Source organism: Nycticebus coucang, chromosome 18 (assembly GCF_027406575.1).
Source record: "Nycticebus coucang isolate mNycCou1 chromosome 18, mNycCou1.pri, whole genome shotgun sequence".
Lineage (NCBI taxonomy): Eukaryota > Metazoa > Chordata > Mammalia > Primates > Lorisidae > Nycticebus > Nycticebus coucang.
Genome location: NC_069797.1, coordinates 32,459,653 through 32,476,937, shown reverse-complemented (window position 1 = coordinate 32,476,937; position 17,285 = coordinate 32,459,653). Strand labels below are relative to the sequence as shown.

Genomic DNA, 17,285 nt, shown 5'->3' with positions numbered 1-17,285 from the left:
TCCCCTGACTCCCTATTCAGATCCATCAGAGGTGATGATTTGTAGAACTGGCAGCTTCTGCATCAGACTGCCTGGGGCACTTCCCTACTCTGCTTCATAGCCCTGTGACCCTGTGCCAGCTCCGGTTGTTTTTCAGCTAGGTTTCTTATCTGTAACAAGGAGACAGTGATACCTACCTCACCAGTACTGCAAGGACTGAGAGAGAGTGTGTATAAACTCCTTGGCTCAGTGCCTGGTACCTTGCAAAGGCTGCCTGCTATTAGTACACTCACACCCAGCTGCCTTGTCCACGGTGCTTGCTAGTCTCTGGCATTCTGAAGAAAAACCACAAGTAAATCTGGTTTCTCAGCCTGAGCCCATTACACCTCTGTCTCTTCCCTTTCTCCAGTTGGACCATGGTCTCTGACATCCTCTAAGCAAATCAGGTGTCCATGGCCCAGAGGGGGTCCCACATTCAACCTGTTCCCACAAAGCCCTGGCCCCACTGCGGTTTTTGATCTGGACTTCTGGTGTCCCTCTTTCATCACAAGGGCTTTGTCAGATTTGTGAATCAACACTTGATGAGGCTTCTACCTCCTTTTCCTCTGCTTAGGGCTCAGCTGAGAAGTCAGAACAGGCTGCTGCCGTTCACACTTGGTGCACTCCCTCCCCTGCTTTCCTCCATCAAGAGCTGGGGGAAGGGGCTGGCCTTGTCCCAGGAACTCAGCTCTCTTCCCTTCAGCACAAAAGGTCCTCTCGGGAATAGGACCACTCCAGCTGGGAAGGTCAGCCCCTGTGGTGCCACAAGTACCTTCCCCAGGGCTACTCAGGAGGAAAAGGCTAGGCACGGTGGCACAGAATGGGTTAAAAGGTTCCATTTATTGGAGGTGTCACTGCAAACACTACTGCCTATCTATCCTAGAAGTGGATTACATGCACTGCAGTCTCCAGGAGAGAGGGAAAGCCATCCCACCCTCCCCCAACCCAGATGTACTCTTCCCTGGTCCTAGGGTGATGGGAAGAAACGGCTGTATCCCCTCCTTCCCTCTCACCTACCTTCCCATAGGCTTCCTCAAAAGCTGGATTGCCTTTCAGAAACTCCTGTAGCCCCAAGCCCATCCCTCCCCCCAAGAAGTAGCCAGGTTGGAGGGAGAAAGAAGAGCAATGGGGTTTGGCTATAGGCTTGATGGTATTTATTCTTCACCTTGATTGCCTTGGCCTCAACTGAGAGTGGGGTTTGATGCTGGGGGAGATTTCCTCTTGGTTACCTTCCTGGTTTGTAAGGGCTTGGCCGGAAGCTTCTTGGCCTGGACCGAGTTCTTCTCTCTCTTCCTAGCCAATGAAGACTCAACATCCTCACTGGAGGGCTCCTCCTGTCCCCGGTCATTGTAACTGTCCTCACTCTCCAGCTCTTCCCGGCTTTCTGGGCTGGACTCAGACATCCTGGCCAACTCTCTTGGATTTAATGACCGGCTCAGGTCTGGAGGTGAAGACTCTGATTTAACCGGGCTTTTCTTCTTAGTCAACTTGCCCTTCTTGGCTTTTTTCCTCAGCTTTGCCTTCTCATCCATCTCCTCCTCTTTATCTTTCTCTTTTTCCTTTTTCTTCTTTACTTTCTTGATCACCTTATTGCACTGGCTCTTTCCTGTGGGGCTGTCAGAGCGCCAGATGGTGATGGGCGCTGAGTCAGGGGTACCAGTGACTGTGATGATGGCTGGGTCAGTGGGTGTGGCGGTGGGCCCCACCTGAGTGAGGACAGAAGGCTTGTTTTCCTCTTCCTCTTCCTCCTCTTCCTCCTCTTCCTCATCATCTGCCCCACACTTATGGTGGATGGGGTGGTGGATCACTGCCACGGAGATAGGCCTGTAGCTTTTGCACCTGAGAGGAGGGGAGTGGGAAGAGAAGGTTGACAGGGAGGGGATACCCCCAAAGACCCCTTCTACATCAGCCCACTGGCACTCACCAGCCATACCAGAATCGCTCCACACATTCCTCCTCTGGGATGAGCTCCAAGCAAGTGGACGGGATGATGTTGAAGCAGGTTGAGGTTACATCTCGGGAGCAGGTCGGGCTCGCATCTCGGGAGCTGCTGCTATTTGCCTTCTCTGAGCATTCCTTCAGCCTGCCACACATGGAACTCTCATCCCAGCTCCCACGCCTCCCTGACTCCCTAGGGACCCAGAGTGAGCAGCCCACCTCAGCTACCAAAAGACCTCCCATTAGGTTTGCCAACCTGGGGCTTGGCTGGCAGTACCAGGTCAATGCTGAAGAGCAAAACCAAGGGTTGAAAGGGGGAACCACAGTGAAAGTTTGGACCTGCCTCTACCACAGGTCCCCCATGGAGGGGGCCCTCACCTAGAATCACAGTTGCAGTGGCTGGCAGAGTGCAAGTGCAGGCTGTGGTGGCCACAGTCAGGGGTGAAGGGGTAGATGATGTGCCCAGTACACTGCTTGTGTTTCCAGCAGCACCTGTCAGTCTCCTTGCAGTCACCTGAGGGGGGAGGGGTCCAGGTCACTTGAGGCAGCAGCAGCATAGCTTGATCCTTTTTTTTTATTTTCTTTTTTTTGTCTCACGATGTCATCCTGGGTAGAGTGCCATGGTGTCACAGCTCACAGCAATCTCAAACTCTTGGGCTTAAGCGATTCTCTTGCCTGAGCCTCCCAAGTAGCTAGGACCACAGGCACCTGCCACAACGCCCGGCCATTTTTTGGTTGCAGTTGTTGTTTGGCAGGCCTGGGCTGGATTTGAATCCGCTAGTTCCAATGTATATGGCTGGTGTCCTACCCACTGAACTATAGGTGTCAAGCCACATAGCTCAATCTAAAGCCTCACCAGATGCACCTGGCACCACTACCTGCCCCAACACCATTTCTACTTAATAGTAACCCACCCCAGCACTGCCCTTGCCCCAGTCCACTGTGTGAATCTGCCCCTTGCAGACATCCAGGCAGATGTCTGGTTCTGTGTCTGAGCCTGCTCTCCTGGGGCTCTCCACTGGTTTCTGCCTACCCCTTTAGTGACTCCGCTCCACAAGGAACCTGGTAAGGGAAGGCCCTCTTACCATGGCAGACTAGAGCCCAGGAGTGATGAAAGCCAGCAGCAGCATCCTTAGTTCTATGTCTGCCCTGCCCAGGCCCCAGAGGCCCACATCTGGCCCTGCACAACCTCCACTGCCATGCCAGCTGCCAGGCCTGTGGTGGCACAGTGGCACAAGTCTGGAAAGGGTACTAAGGCCCAGCCTGCTCTACTCCTTGGCTTGCTCTTCAGATTCTGGTCCTTCCTTCTCTTTCCCTCTCCTCCTCCAAGCTCCTTTTTCTTGCTGACACCTTCCTCCCTTCTCTCCTGTGCCCCAACCTGATTCTTCCCTTGCTCTTTACTCTTTAAGCTCCCACTTTTTCTCTCTCCAGTCTCTAGAGCCCCAGAATTTTGAACAGCCCACACCCAGCCTGAGTCCCTCTACTTGCTTTTATTTATTCATTCATTCCCATTCATTCATTCATTCATTTCTGAGGCCGAGTCTCACTCTGTCGCCCTAGGTAGGGTGCCATGGCATCATTGTATCTGAGTAGCTGACAGCAACTTCAAACTCTTGGGCTCAAGAGACCTCTTGCCACGGGCGGCGCCTGTGGCTCAGTCAGTAAGGCGCTGGCCCCACATACCGAGGGTGGCGGGTTCAAACCCGGCCCCGGCCAAACTGCAACTTCAGGGCGTTGTGGTGGGCGCCTGAAGTCCCAGCTGCTCGGGAGGCTGAGGCAAGGGAATCGCTTAAGTCCAGGAGTTGGAGGTTGCTGTAAGCTGTGTGAGGCCACGGCACTCTACAGAGGGCCATAAAGTGAGACTCTGTCTCTACAAAAAAAAAAGAGACCTCTTGCCTCAGCCTCACAAATAGCTGGGACCACAGGCACCTGCCAATAGGCCCTGCTAGTTTTTCTATTTTTAGTAGAGATGAGGATCTCACTCTTGCTCAGGATGGTCTTGAGCTCCTGAGCTCAGGCAATCCACCCACCTCAGCCTCCCTGAGTGTTACAATTACAGGTGTGAGCCACCCTGCCCAGCCCTTTCACTTTCTTTGAGGCAGTAATATCCCCTTCCCCAGGGCACAGGAAGAAGCTGCTGGAGTGAGAATTTGAGGTTAGGTAAAAATCCCCAGAAAGTCTCTTGCCCGGTGGTTCAGCTGAATGCTAGTCCACTGTCTGGCCTCTGGCCCTGCCTAAGGCTCTAGGCTACCATTGGCTTTCTCCTCAGGGCACTGTCTAAAAAGTAGACCCATAAAGTGATTCCACTTGCCTCTTGAGTCCTAGAGCCCAAGGTCTCACATAGCAGGCATGGGACTAGGGACCTAACTTTGGGTTCCTTCCAGACATGGGCTCCATCCCATCCTGGGGGACGAAGTGGGCAGACACTGATGAGTTCCCTAGCAGCCTGGTATAGAGTGTTATAGCTGGCTAACTCCCTGAAATAGGCCTGAAGATGCCACATTCGCCCAGCCCCCACAAGGGTGGAACTGGGGTGAGAATGTGTACTGTCCACAGCCGGGAATCAACTAGGCAGTGGGTATGTTAGTCCACGTGGCTATCTAATGCTCAGAGATCAGCAGCTCTGTCTGAGGCTTACCTCACATTCTTCTTCCCTTCTCTTCCCCATGAGGCTGTGAAGATCCTCACTTCCCCCCTGTGCCCCTGACCTGCTTGGTGACCTCTGTTGCTGCTTCCTCTCTCCCTGTGCCTTTCTCTATCCCCAGGGCACATGAGGAAGGCATGTGTGTGGCAGGACCCAGGAACATCACCACCACCTCAACCTTCCTCAGTGCTGCTGAATTAGGGCAAAGGGTAGCATAGGTACAAGCCCCAAACTTGTGGTCAAACATGCCAGAGTCCAACTCTTGTTTCTGTCACTTATTGGCTAGGTGGCCTAGGACAAATTACTTCTCTAAGCCTTCGTTTCCTACCACAAAATAGGAGCGTAGTGATGCCTATTTTGCAGAGTTGTTGGGAGGATATATACATCAGAGATATTATTTGCATACCAGAAAGTGCTATATACAGACAGGGGTGATGGCAGCCTTGAGAAAGAGCCATCTCTCTGGCATCTATAGGGGATGGGGTAAGAGTTGGGAGCTGGGTAATCCTTCAGGACCAAACACTTCCTTCTTTCCACCAGGTGGCAGCTTTCCCAAGTGAGGGTGATGGGGACCCTGGGGGCCAGAGGTTTTCTAGACCTACCTTCAGAGGAGAAGGTAGACGCGTCAGTGGTGGACGCCACACCAGCCAGCAGAGGTCCTCTCTCCCAGCTGGGTAACCTGTTTACATCTGAGAGAGCACAGAGTGACTGTAGTGGCAGTATCCCTTCCCCATGTCATTCATTCACTAAACATCTCCTAAGACACTCCATGTGTCAAGCCCCCAGCTATACCCTGGAGATGTGAGTAGTTTTGTTTGTTTGTTTGAGTCTCACTCCATTGCCCATGATCGAGTGCTGTAGCATCAGCCTACCTCACAGAAATCTCAAACTCCTGGGCTCAAGTGATCCTCCTGCCTCAGCCTCCCAAGTAGCTGGGACTACAGATGCCTGTCACAACAACCAGCTAATTATTTCTATTTTGGGTACAAAGTCTCTTGCTCAGTCTGGTCTGAAATTCCTGAGCTCAAAGGATCCTCCTGTACTTTCAGCCTCCCAAAGTGCTAGGATTACAGGCAGGAGCCACTGCCAGCTGAGATGCAAACTTTTTTTTTTTTGAGACCGAGTCTTACTATGTTGCCCTTGGTAGAGTGCCATGGCATCACAGCTCACCATGACATCACAGCTCACAGCAACCTCAAATTCTTGGGCGTAAGCAACTCTCTTTTCTCAGCCTCCCAAGTAAGTGGGACTACAGGTACCCCGCCATAACACCCAGGTTTTGTTTTTTTTTTTTTTGAGACAGAGTCTCAAACTGTCACCCTGGGTAGAGTGCCATGGCATCACAGCTCACAGCAACCTCAACTCCTGGGTCCAAGTGATTCTCTTGCCTCTGCCTCCCAAGTAGCTGGGACTACAGGCGCCAGCCACAACGCCTGGCTATATTTTGGCCTGGGCTAGATTCAAACATGCCAGCTCCAGGGTATGTGGCTGGCATCCTAGCCGCCTGAGCTATAGGCGCCAAGCCACCCAGCTCTTTTTTTTTTTTTGTAGAGACAGAGTCTCACTTTGTCACCAACGGTAGAGTGCTGTAGCGTCACTGCTCACAGAAACCTCCAACTCCTGGGCTTAGGCGATTCTCTTGCCTCAGCCGCCCGAGTAGCTGGGACCACAGACGCCAGGGACAACACCCAGCTATTTTTTTGTTGCAGTTTGGCCGGGGCTGGGTTTGAACCCGCCACCCTTGGTATATGGGGCCAGCGCCCTACCGAATGAGTCACAGGCGCCACCCCCAGCTATTTTTTTGATGTTGTTGTCGTTGTTTAGCAGGCCCGCCAGCCCCGGTGTATGTGGCCATTGCCCTAACCACTGAACTACTACTGGTGCCAAGCCTGAGATGCAAAGATTTGAACAATGGTCCTTGCTGTCAAGAGAGTAGGGGAGAGCCAGAAGAGAGGGACACAGGGGAGGTTCACAATAGTGTGAGGCTGATAGAGATGGTAGGAGCACAGATAAGGGCCACCGACTGAGACTAGGGAGAGGCACAGGGAATTGTGGAAGACTTCTTGGAAGGAGCATCATTGGAGCTGTAGTAATGAATAGGAGTAAGCCAGGGTCTAGGCAAGAAGGCACAGCTCCAGAAATAGTCTCAGGGACCCTGGGCAGAGGGTGTCCTTGAGCAGACCTCCAACTAGAGCAGCAGCTCCCCCACCCATCAGCAACAACAGGCCAATGTGTCACTTGCCCTTTTCCTTCCCACAACTAGCTTTGTCCTTTGAGCATTAGACTTAAGACCTACTAGGGTGCTGGCCCTATATACCAAGGGTGCCGGGTTCAAACCCAGCCCTGGCCAAACTGCAACAAAAAAAATACCTGGGCATTGTGGCGGGCGCCTGTGGTCCCTGCTACTTGGGAGGCTGAGGTAAGAAAATCACCTAAGCCCAAGAGCTGGAGGTTGCTGTGAACTGTGACATCACAGCACTCTACTGAGGGCGACAAAGTGAGACTGTCTCTAAAAAAAAAAAAAAAGACCTACTTAAGGAAGGGAACCTGGCTCAGCGACCATAGCTCAGTGAGTAGGGCTTAGTGAGCTTCAGCCCCATACACCGAGGCTGACGGGTTCAAGCTCAGCCTGGGCCTGCTAAACAACACTGATAACTGCAACCAAAAACTACCCAGGCATTGTGGTGGGTGCCCATAGTCCCACAGCTACTGGGGAGACTGAGGTAAGAGAATCGCTTAAGCCTAAGAGTTTGAGGCTACTGTGAGCTGTGATGCCACGGTACTCTAACGAGGGCAACACAGTGAGACTGTCTCAAAAAAGAAAAAAAAAAAGGAACCTGACTGCTTGGGGTCTTCTGGAAGCCCTCCCCGTCCCAACAGCTCCTGTTCCTTCTGCTTTCCACAACACAGTAAGTACTCAGAAATGTTTTGAGTGTTTGTTTGCTTTTTGTTTTGAGAGAGAGTCTCACTTTGTCACACTGGGTAGAGTGCCACAGCATCATAGCTCACAGCAACTTCAAACTCCTGGGCTCAAGCGATTCTCTTGCCTCAGCCTCCCAAGTAGCTGGGACTACAGGTGCCCTCCACAATGCCCAGGTATTTTTAGAGACTGGGTCTCATTCTTGCTCAGACTGGTCTCAAACTTGTGAGCTCAGCCAATCCCCTCGCCTTGGCCTCCCAGAATGCTAGGATTACAGGTGTGATCCACTCACTGCACCCAGCCTTCAGAGTTTGTTAAATGAATGACTTCAAGCACATCCTAGAAATTCCTACACCACTACCATTCCTCTCAGTAGATAATTTCACTACCATCATCTGTAGACACTCCTACTCTCATCAACTCCTCCAGCCTGGGCAAGACCTATCCCTCCTAACTTCTCCCCAAAGCATCTGTATTCTAGGTCTCAGCCAGAATTATCACTTTCTCCCTCTTTACTGCCTCCCCCACAAGCTATGAACATCTTTAAACAAAACACTGAGGTTGCTGTGAGCTATGATGGCATAGAACTCTAACAAGGGTAACAAAGTGAGACACTGTCTCAATTTAAAAAAAAAAACTATTACTTACCTTCAATGACTCCCCAACAATAAAAAAAAAAAAAAACTATTACTTAAAAAAATAAAAAATAAATAGCCGGGCGTTGTGGCGGGCGCCTGTAGTCCCAGCTACTCGGGAGGCTGAGGCAAGAGAATCGCTTAAGCCCAGGAGTTGGAGGTTGCTGTGAGCTGTGTGAGGCCACGGCACTCTACCAAGGGCCATAAAGTGAGACTCTGTCTCTACAAAAAATAAATAAATAAATAAAAAATACATATACCAAAGGTCGCAGGTTCAAACCCGGCCCCGGCCAAACTGCAACCAAAAAATAGCCGGGCGTTGTGGTGGGCACCTGTAGTCCCAGCTACTCGGGAGGCTGAGGCAAGAGAATCACTTAAGCCCAGGAGCTGAAGGTTGCTATGAGCTGTGTGAGGCCACGGCACTCTACCTAGGGCCATAAAGTGAGACTCTGTCTCTACAAAAAATAAATAAATAAATAAAAAATACATATACCAAAGGTCTCAGGTTCAAACCTGGCCCCGGCCAAACTGCAACCAAAAAATAGCCAGGCGTTGTGGCGGGCGCCTGTAGTCCCACCTACTCAGGAGGCTGAGGCAAGAGAATCGCCTAAGCCCAAGAGCTGGAGGTTGCTGTGAGCTGTGATACCACAGCACTCTACCGAGGGCAACAAAGTAAGACTGTCTCAAAAAAAAAATTAAAAGGGGCGGTGCCTGTGGCTCAATGGTAGGGCACTGGCCCCATATACCCAGGGTGGTGGGTTCAAATCCAGCCCTGGCCAAACTGCAAAAAAAAATAGCTGGGCGTTGTGGTGGGTACCTGTAATCCCAGCTACTTGGGAAGCTGAGGCAAGAGAATCACCTAAGCCTAGGAGTTGGAGGTTGCTGTGAGGACGATAAAGTGAGACTGTCTCTAAAAAAAAAATTCATTATTTGCCTTTTGGCCGGAGACGCCATCTTCCAGTAATTCACCAAAATGGCAAACACAAAGGGAAAGAGGAGAGGCGCCCGATACATGTTCTCTGGGCCTTTTAGAAAACATGGAGTTGTTCCTTTGGCCACATATATGCGAATCTACAAGAAAGGTGACATTGTAGACATCAAGGGAACGGGTACTGTTCAAAAAGGCACGCCACACAAATGTTACCATGGCAAAACTGGAGGAGTCTACAGTGTTACCCAGCATGCTGTTGGCATTGTTGTAAACAAACAAGTTAAGGGCAAGATCCTCGCAAAGAGGATTAATGTTCCTATTGAGCATATTAAGCACTCTAAGAGCCGAGATAGCTTCCTGAAACGTGTGAAGGAAAATGATCAGAAAAAGAAGGAAGCCAAAGAGAAAGGTACCTGGGTCCAGCTGAAGCGCCAGCCTGCGCCACCCAGAGAAGCCCATTGTGTGAGAACTAACGGAAAGGAGCCTGAGCTCCTGGAACCCATTCCCTATGAATTCATGGCATAATAAGCATCTAATATAGCACACAGGAGTACCAGTGGATCCATGTTTTTAGGTGCAAGAACCTATTTATTCCCCATGAGTTCATGGCATAATATGTGCACAGCATAGCACACAGGATAATCAATAGTCCCCATGTAACAGTGATACAAGGTGCTGGAACCTATTTCCCACGAATTCAAAAGTCAGTCAACACTTTGTCACATTCAATGGCAAGGTGCCTCCCTGAGCTACTGGAACCTCTTCCCCTGTGAATTCATGGCATGGTAGATACAAATAATAGCGTAAAAATGTTTCTTGTTCATTCACTACAAGTGTGTTTTTTTCCCCCCGAAGAAGTATTAAAGCAAATTTTAATGTGTTCTAAAAAAAATTAAATAAATAAATAAAAAAATAGGGTGGCGCCTGTGGCTCAGTGGGTAGGACAACGGCCCCATATACCGAGGTTGGCAGGTTCAAACCCAGCCCCGGCCAAACTGCAACAAGAAATAGCTGGTTGTCGGGCGGCGCCTGTGGCTCAAGGAGTAGGGCGCCGGTCCCATGTGCCGGAGGTGGCGGGTTCAAACCTGTCCCTGGCCAAAAAAAAAAAGAAATAGCTGGTTGTTGTGACAGGCATCTGTAGTCCCAGCTACTCTGGAGGCTGAAGCAAGAGAACTGCCTAAGCCCAGGAGTTGGAGGTTGCTGTGAGCTGTGACACAACAGCACTCTACCGAGGGCAATAAAGTGAGACTCTGTCTCTTAAAAAATAAATAAATATGCAGTGCATCTTACAAGGGTATATGTGAAACTTAGTAAATGCAGAATGTAAATGTATTAGCACAATAACTAAGAAAATGCCAGGAAGGCTATGTTAACCAGTGTGATGAAAATGTGTCAAACGGTCTTTGAAACCAGGGTATGGTGACCCATGATCACATTAATGTACACAGCTATGATTTAATAAAAATAAATAATAAATAAATAAATAGGCTCGGCGCCTGTGGCTCAAGCGGCTAAGGCACCAGCCACATACACCTGAGCTGGCAGGTTCAAATACAGCCGGGGCCACCAAACAACAATGACAGCTGCAACCAAAAAATAGCCGGGCATTGTGGTGGGTGCCTGTAGTCCCAGCTACTTGGGAGGTGGAGGCAGGAGAATCGCTTGAGCCCAGGAATTGGAGGTTGCTGTGAGCTGTGATGCCATGGCACTCTACCCAGGGTGACAGCTTGAGGCTCTGTCTCAAAAAAATAAATAAATAAATAAAAATAACACTATCATCCCGATTTCTCCTTCTATCATTTCATATCCCCTCCTTTCTTTTTTTTTTTTTTTGTAGAGACAGAGTCTCACTTTATGGCCCTCGGTAGAGTGCCGTGGCCTCACACAGCTCACAGCAACCTCCAACTCCTGGGCTTAAGCGATTCTCTTGCCTCAGCCCCCGAGCAACTGGGACTACAGGCGCCCGCCACAACACCTGGCTATTTTTTGGTTACAGTTTAGCCGGGGCTGGGTTTGAACCCACCACCCTCGGTATATGGGGCCCGGCGCCTTACTGACTGAGCCACAGGCGCCGCCCCATATCCCCTCCTTTCTGATTCTTTTTATCCCTTTTCTTTCTTTTTTTTTTTTTTTTTTTTGAGACAGAGTCTTACTCTGTCACTCTGGGTTGCATGGTGTTATAGCTCACAGCCACATCAAACTCTTGGGCTTGAGAAATCCTCTTACCTCAGCTTCCCAAGTAGCTAGGACTACAGGCCTGTGCCACCACATCTGGCTATTTTTTCTATTTTTAGTAGAGACAGGGTCTCACTCTTGCTCAGGCTGGTCTCAAACTTCTGAGTTCAAGCAATCCACACACCTCGGCCTCCCAGAGACCTAAGATTACAGGTATGAGCCACCAAGCATGGACTACTTCCTTTTCTTCTTCTTCTTCTTTTTTTTTTTTTAGAGACAGAGTCTCACTTTTGTTGCCCTTGGTAGAGTGTGGTGGCGACACAGCTCACAGCAACCTCCAACTCTTGGCTTAGGCAATTCTCTTGCCTCAGCTGCCCAAGTAGCTGGGACTACAGGCACCCGCCACAACGCCCAGCTATTTTTTTGTTGCAGTTTGGCCAGGGCCGGGTTCAAACCCGCCACTCTCAGTATTTGGGGCCAGCACCCTACTCACTGAGCCACAGGCACTGCCCTCCCTTCCCTTTTCAATCCAACTTTATTCACTTACTCATCTAGCGGATGTATATTGGGTCACTTCACTAGGCACTAGACTTCAGTAAGCTCAGTGTTGTCACCTCTATGCTCTCCTCCAGCCACCTGTAACATGACAGCCATCCACCGCTCTACCAGCACAGCCTAGGCAATCTCCCAATAGCCAAACCTACTGCCTTTTCTCACCCACCTCACCCTCCGAGGAGCCACCATCCATGGCCTTTTTTTTTTTTTTTTTTAGACTAAATAGTCTCAAGAGTCTCAAGCTGTCACCCTGGGTAGAGTGCTATAGCGTCATACCTCACAGCAACCTCCAACTCAGGCTCAAGTGATCCTCTTGCCTCTGTTGTTTTTTTTTTTTTTTTAGTAGAGACAGGGTCTCGCTTTTGCTCAGGCTAGTCTTGAACTCATGAGCGCAAGCAATCCACCTGCAGCCTCCCAGAGTGCTAGGATTACAGGCACGAAACACCACACCCGGCCAAGTGGCTGCCTTTTCGTCTCATCTCACTTTACCCTGTTGACCAATCAATCTCTTCTGCAAACTCTGTAACTCTGTTCCTTGGGCTTCCATGGCAAACCTCTCTCATCTTTCTTTTTTCTTTTTTTTTTTTTTTTCAGTTTTTGGCCAGGGTTGGTTTGAACCCGCCACCTCTGGTATATGGGGCTGGCACCCTACTCCTTGAGCCACAGGCGCCGCCCCTCTCTCATCTTTCACTTCTTTCCCTGACTTTAGTTCTTTCCTGCCTCCCTTCTCTGTTGTACCCCTTAAGTTGCTGATTACCAAGGCTCTGTATTTGGCCACTTCCTCAGAAGATTCTTCAAAAGCTTATCCTGGATAATGTCATCTAATTCCATGCTTCAACACCCAATAAAATTACACAAATCTGAGTCTCCAGTTCAGACTGCTATCCAGAGCATATGGCCAATGGATGTTCCCAAACATCTTAAAAGTCAACATGGGGCGGCGCCTGTGGCTCAGTCGGTAGGGCGCCGGCCCCATATACGGAGGGTGGCGGGTTCAAACCCGGCCCCGGCTGAACTGCAACCAAAAAATAGCTGGGCGTTGTGGCGGGCGCCTGTAGTCCCAGCTACTTGGGAGGCTGAGGCAAGAGAATCGCTTAAGCCCGGGAGCTGGAGGTTGCTGTGAGCTGTGTGATGCCATGGCACTCTACCGAGGGCCATAAAGTGAGACTCTGTCTCTACAAAAAAAAAAAAGTCAACATGTCCCACACCAAACTACCATCTTCTCCCTTCTGCCCAGGAACCTCCTCTTCATGTGTCTTTCATTTCAGACAGCAACAGACACCTTGGCCAAAAATCTAGGAATCATCTTAGTTCAGATCTTCATCATCTCTGATCTAGACAGCTTCAGTAGCCTCCTGCCTCACTCCCCTCATCCTGTCCTCACAATGCAGCCAGATTGAGTTTTCTAGAATTCCAACTGGTCTACCAAATTCCTCCTTTTTAATAGTATCCCATTGCCTTCAGGATAAAGTACAAACTCCTTATAATGACATAACAAGTTCCTCAAGACCTGAGCCCTGATTTCTTCCTCGGTTGTCAATTCTTCCCACTGATCTATCCCTCCTCTCATCCTTGCCTCTTTTATTCCTTCTCTCCTGCCTCCCACCCCCAAGAAACACCTGCTTATCTTGGAAAGAACAATGCTGTCCAAGTAGAATTGGTCACTTATATCTTGTGCCTTTTTGTCCTACCATAGTGGCTGGAACTTGTGACATTCATGTATTTACAGCTCCTTGAGAGCAAGGCCCATATTTCATCTGCCTCTGCAGCCACAGAGCCTTTTTTTTTTTTTGAGACAGATTCTCACTTTGTCACCCTTAGTAGAGTACTGTGGCGTCACAGCTTACAGCAACCTCCATCTCTTGTGCTCAAGCGATTCTCTTGCCTCAGCCTCCCAAGTAGCTTGGACTACAGGTGCCTGCCACAACACCCTGCTATTTTTTTAGAGACGGGGTCTCACTCTTACTCAGGCAGATCTCAAACCTGTGAGCTCAGAGCAATCCACCAGCTTCAGCCTCTCAAGAGTTAGCACTAAAGAGCGGTGCCTGTGGCTTAGTCAGTAGGGCACCGGCCCCATATACCGAGGGTGACAGGTTCAAACCCGGCCCCGGCCAAACTGCAACCAAAAACTAGGCGGGCGTTGTGGCGGGCGCCTGTAGTCCCAGCTGCTCGGGAGGCTGAGGCAAGAGAATCGCTTAAGCCCAGGAGTTGGAGGTTGCTGTGAGCTGTGTGATGCCATGGCACTCTACCGAGGGCCATAAAGTGAGACTCTGTCTCTACAGAAAAAAAAAAAAGAGTTAGCACTAAGACTATAGGCGAGAGCCACCGTGCCCGGCCATGTTGAATACACGAGTAGACTAGAATAAACCCCTATTGGAGCCACAAAGACACTATGGCACTGTAGATTCCACACAGGATTCAAACCTGGGACTGTTCTACAGAAAGAGAATTTACCCAGGACACACACCTTCACAATGTCAGGTGCTATGCTAGTCTTTTATTTATTTATTTAGAGAGAGAGTCTCAGTTTGTCGCCCTTGGTAGAGTGCTGTGGCGTCATAGTTCACAGCAACCTTAAACTCTTGGGCTCAAGTGATTCTCTTGCCTCAGCCTTCCAGGGACTACAGGTGCCTGCCACAACACCCAACTATTTTTAGAGACGTGGTCCTACTCTGGCTCAAGCTGGTCTGCAACCTGTGAGCTCAGGCAATTCACCTGCCTCGGCCTCCCAGAATGCTAGTCTTTTAAAAACATACCTTTGATTCTAAGTCCCTACCACAGCTTCATTCTATGGATGGGACTCAGAAATTCAGAGGATAAGTAACTTATCCAAAGACACAAATTAAAGATGGCAGAGGATGGGGCGGCGCCTGTGGCTCAGTCGGTAAGGCGCCGGCCCCATATACCGAAGGTGGCGGGTTCAAACCCGGCCCCGGCCAAACTGCAACCAAAAAATAGCCGGGTGTTGTGGCGGGCGCCTGTAGTCCCAGCTGCTTGGGAGGCTGAGGCAAGAGAATCGCTTAGGCCCAGGAGTTGGAGGTTGCTGTGAGCTGTGTGATGCCATGGCACTCTACCAAGGGCCATAAAGTGAGACTCTGTCTCTACAAAAAAAAAATAATAATAATAAATAAAGATGGCAGAGGTAAGATCCAAACCCAGGTTTCCCTGGGTCCATAGCCTGTGCTTTTTCAGCCCTATCTACTGATGGTAGACATGGTTACACCACATGTCATGAGCCCCACAATTGTGTCTTAAAACCACATTCAGGGGCGGCGCCTGTGGCTCAGTGAGTAGGGCGCCAGCCCCATATGCCGAGGGTGGCGGGTTCAAACCCAGCCCCGGCCAAACTGCAACCAAAAAATAGCCGGGCGTTGTGGCGGGCGCCTGTAGTCCCAGCTGCTCGGGAGGCTGAGGCAAGAGAATCGCGTAAGCCCGAGTTAAGAGGTTGCTGTGAGCCGTGTGACGCCACGGCACTCTACCTGAGGGCGGTACAGTGAGACTCTGTCTCTACAAAAAAAAAAAAAAAAAAACACATTCAGCTCCCTACCCAAAACCTGTCCTTCTAGCTGTCACCTCCTACTCCACCTGGCTTTTCAGTGCCAACACTACCAACTCTTCGTTCTCTGATTGTACTCGATCCTGACTCCACAGCCTCCTTTATCCAGCCTGGACCCTATGGTTATGCCATAGTGGCCCAAGCCAGAGCCAGGATTCAAACTGTGCTCTGACTCCACTGGCCTTGCTCTTTCCAGGGCCAACATGACAGACGTTTTTCATGCAAGTCAGAGCCTGCTTATTTTACACTGTCTAACTCTCAACAAGCTCCGACAACACACCAGCTCTGCCCGTGAGGGGTAGGAGGGGAGGAAGAACAGAGGGGTAGAGGAATTTAGTAACTCTCTTCAGATCTGAGAAAAACAACCTGCTCTTTAGTTCCACGGAGAACAGATGGGGAACTCTGAATGGAGCGACAGTCCAGAGCTTCTGCAGTAGGACAGTGATTGAGGCTGGATGCAGAACGGACTTCCATCATGAACTGGGAGAGCGACAGTGTGAAAGGAAGTGGGAGGTTTGTGGTCTTTTTCTCGTGGGGCATTACTCGGAGCACAGAGGCGTTAACTCAAAACTCACAGGTGATGCTCATTTGTACAGAATCCTCCCCTCCTGCGGAGCCGAGGAGCTCCCCCTGCCCTTGAGGCACAGGGGGTGGGCACCAGAGCAGCCAAATGGGGAAGGGAGGGAAGGAGGGAAGAAGGTGGGGGAGGAATCAAGGAAGGGAAGCAGGGAAACGGAGGGAGCAAGGGCGGGGCAGCGCGTCCAAGTCTCCTAGGAAGTGCCTCCTCGGCCCCGCCCCCACCGGAGACGATTATGATGTCACGTGTGGAAGCTCCACACTCCTTCTCCCCCTCAGGGTCAACGGAATAGCCCGCCCCAGCCCCCGCTTTTGCGTGGGCGCAGGACCCCATACAGGCTCCAGCCAAGCCTGGCTAGGCCCCGCAGCTGCGGCACAGTGGTGATTCCCAATCCCATACCCAAGAGTTTCAGTTCTGGCTCCAGCCACACGGCCCCAGCCGGGTGCTGGGCCCCGCCTCCTCTCCGCCCCTCCAGAGCCGGCCCCGGGCCACGCCCCCAGTCTTCTGCCCGCCGCTCCTTACCGTTGTTCCGGCTCTCTTCACAACTGCTGGGCTTACACTCAGTCTTTTCCTTGGTCCACCTTTCGATTCTTAGTGTCGTCCTGACCCACATGGCTCTCAGCCTCGTTGTTCGTCTCTACAGGACTCTTCCTCGCAGAAGTCCAACCCTGAACCTCAGCTTAGCCGAGCCCTCGGACCAACCGTAAATTCCAGTCTCAGCTTCGCCCCAGTCTAGCCCCTAACTCCGCCTCATGCTTGCCCAGGCCCCCCACCCGCCTCCCCCCTTCCCGCTCTAAGCTGCGTGGTCTTCCTCGCCCTGGTCTGCGCGTCAGCTGCGTTCTTCATCCGGGACCTCCCACCTCCTCCCAGGCCACCTTTGCGCCACCTTTAACCTTAGTACTGCCTCTTTATCTCGGACCTTAACTGACAAGCCCAGCCCGCAGTCCCACCCATCCTAAGCTCCTCTCTAGACCCAACTTAGTCCAAACCCCAGATTTTAGCCCCGCCCCTAGACCGCAGCCCCAATTCTTAAGACTACGCCTGGCCACGCCCCTAGCCCCGTTCTTAGCCCCGCCCCAGCCATTCTCTAAACCTCACACTTGCGACCGCTCCCAGCCGCTCTCAGCCTTTCCCAACCCAGTGCAGCCCTGGGTCCTGCCCTGTCACCCGCGGACCGACTGCCTCCAAGCACCCCTGTTACCACTCCAACATCCCCGCTTCTACGAGGTCCCCCAGGTCCGGCAGGAGTCACAGACCTCTTTCACAGGAACCCAAGGCCGAACTGTGGGATGAGGACTTGAAGTCAGCTCCCAGCCACCCTGGGGCCACCAGAGGC

General features: G+C 51.1%; 1 protein-coding gene across 3 annotated transcripts; it reads right to left on the bottom strand.

Annotated features, from left to right (window-relative positions):
* Positions 1-761: 761 nt before the first annotated feature.
* On the bottom strand, positions 762-16,972 carry PROCA1 (protein interacting with cyclin A1). Of its 3 annotated transcripts, none has more exons than XM_053570447.1 (5): positions 16,472-16,972; positions 5,203-5,289; positions 2,335-2,470; positions 1,952-2,101; positions 762-1,857 (listed from the first exon to the last, which is right to left on the bottom strand). In XM_053570447.1, exons 1-5 carry the CDS (start codon positions 16,560-16,562, stop codon positions 1,200-1,202), a joined length of 1,122 nt encoding a protein of 373 aa, XP_053426422.1. In that variant the 5' UTR covers positions 16,563-16,972; the 3' UTR covers positions 762-1,199. The 3 variants fall into 3 exon arrangements, with proteins under 3 accessions (XP_053426422.1, XP_053426423.1, XP_053426421.1); XM_053570448.1 differs by lacking the exon at positions 16,472-16,972 and adding an exon at positions 15,948-16,291 and having other exon boundaries at positions 1,943-2,101; XM_053570446.1 differs by having other exon boundaries at positions 764-1,857; positions 1,943-2,101; positions 16,472-16,969.
* Between the last annotated feature and the right edge of the window lie 313 nt (positions 16,973-17,285).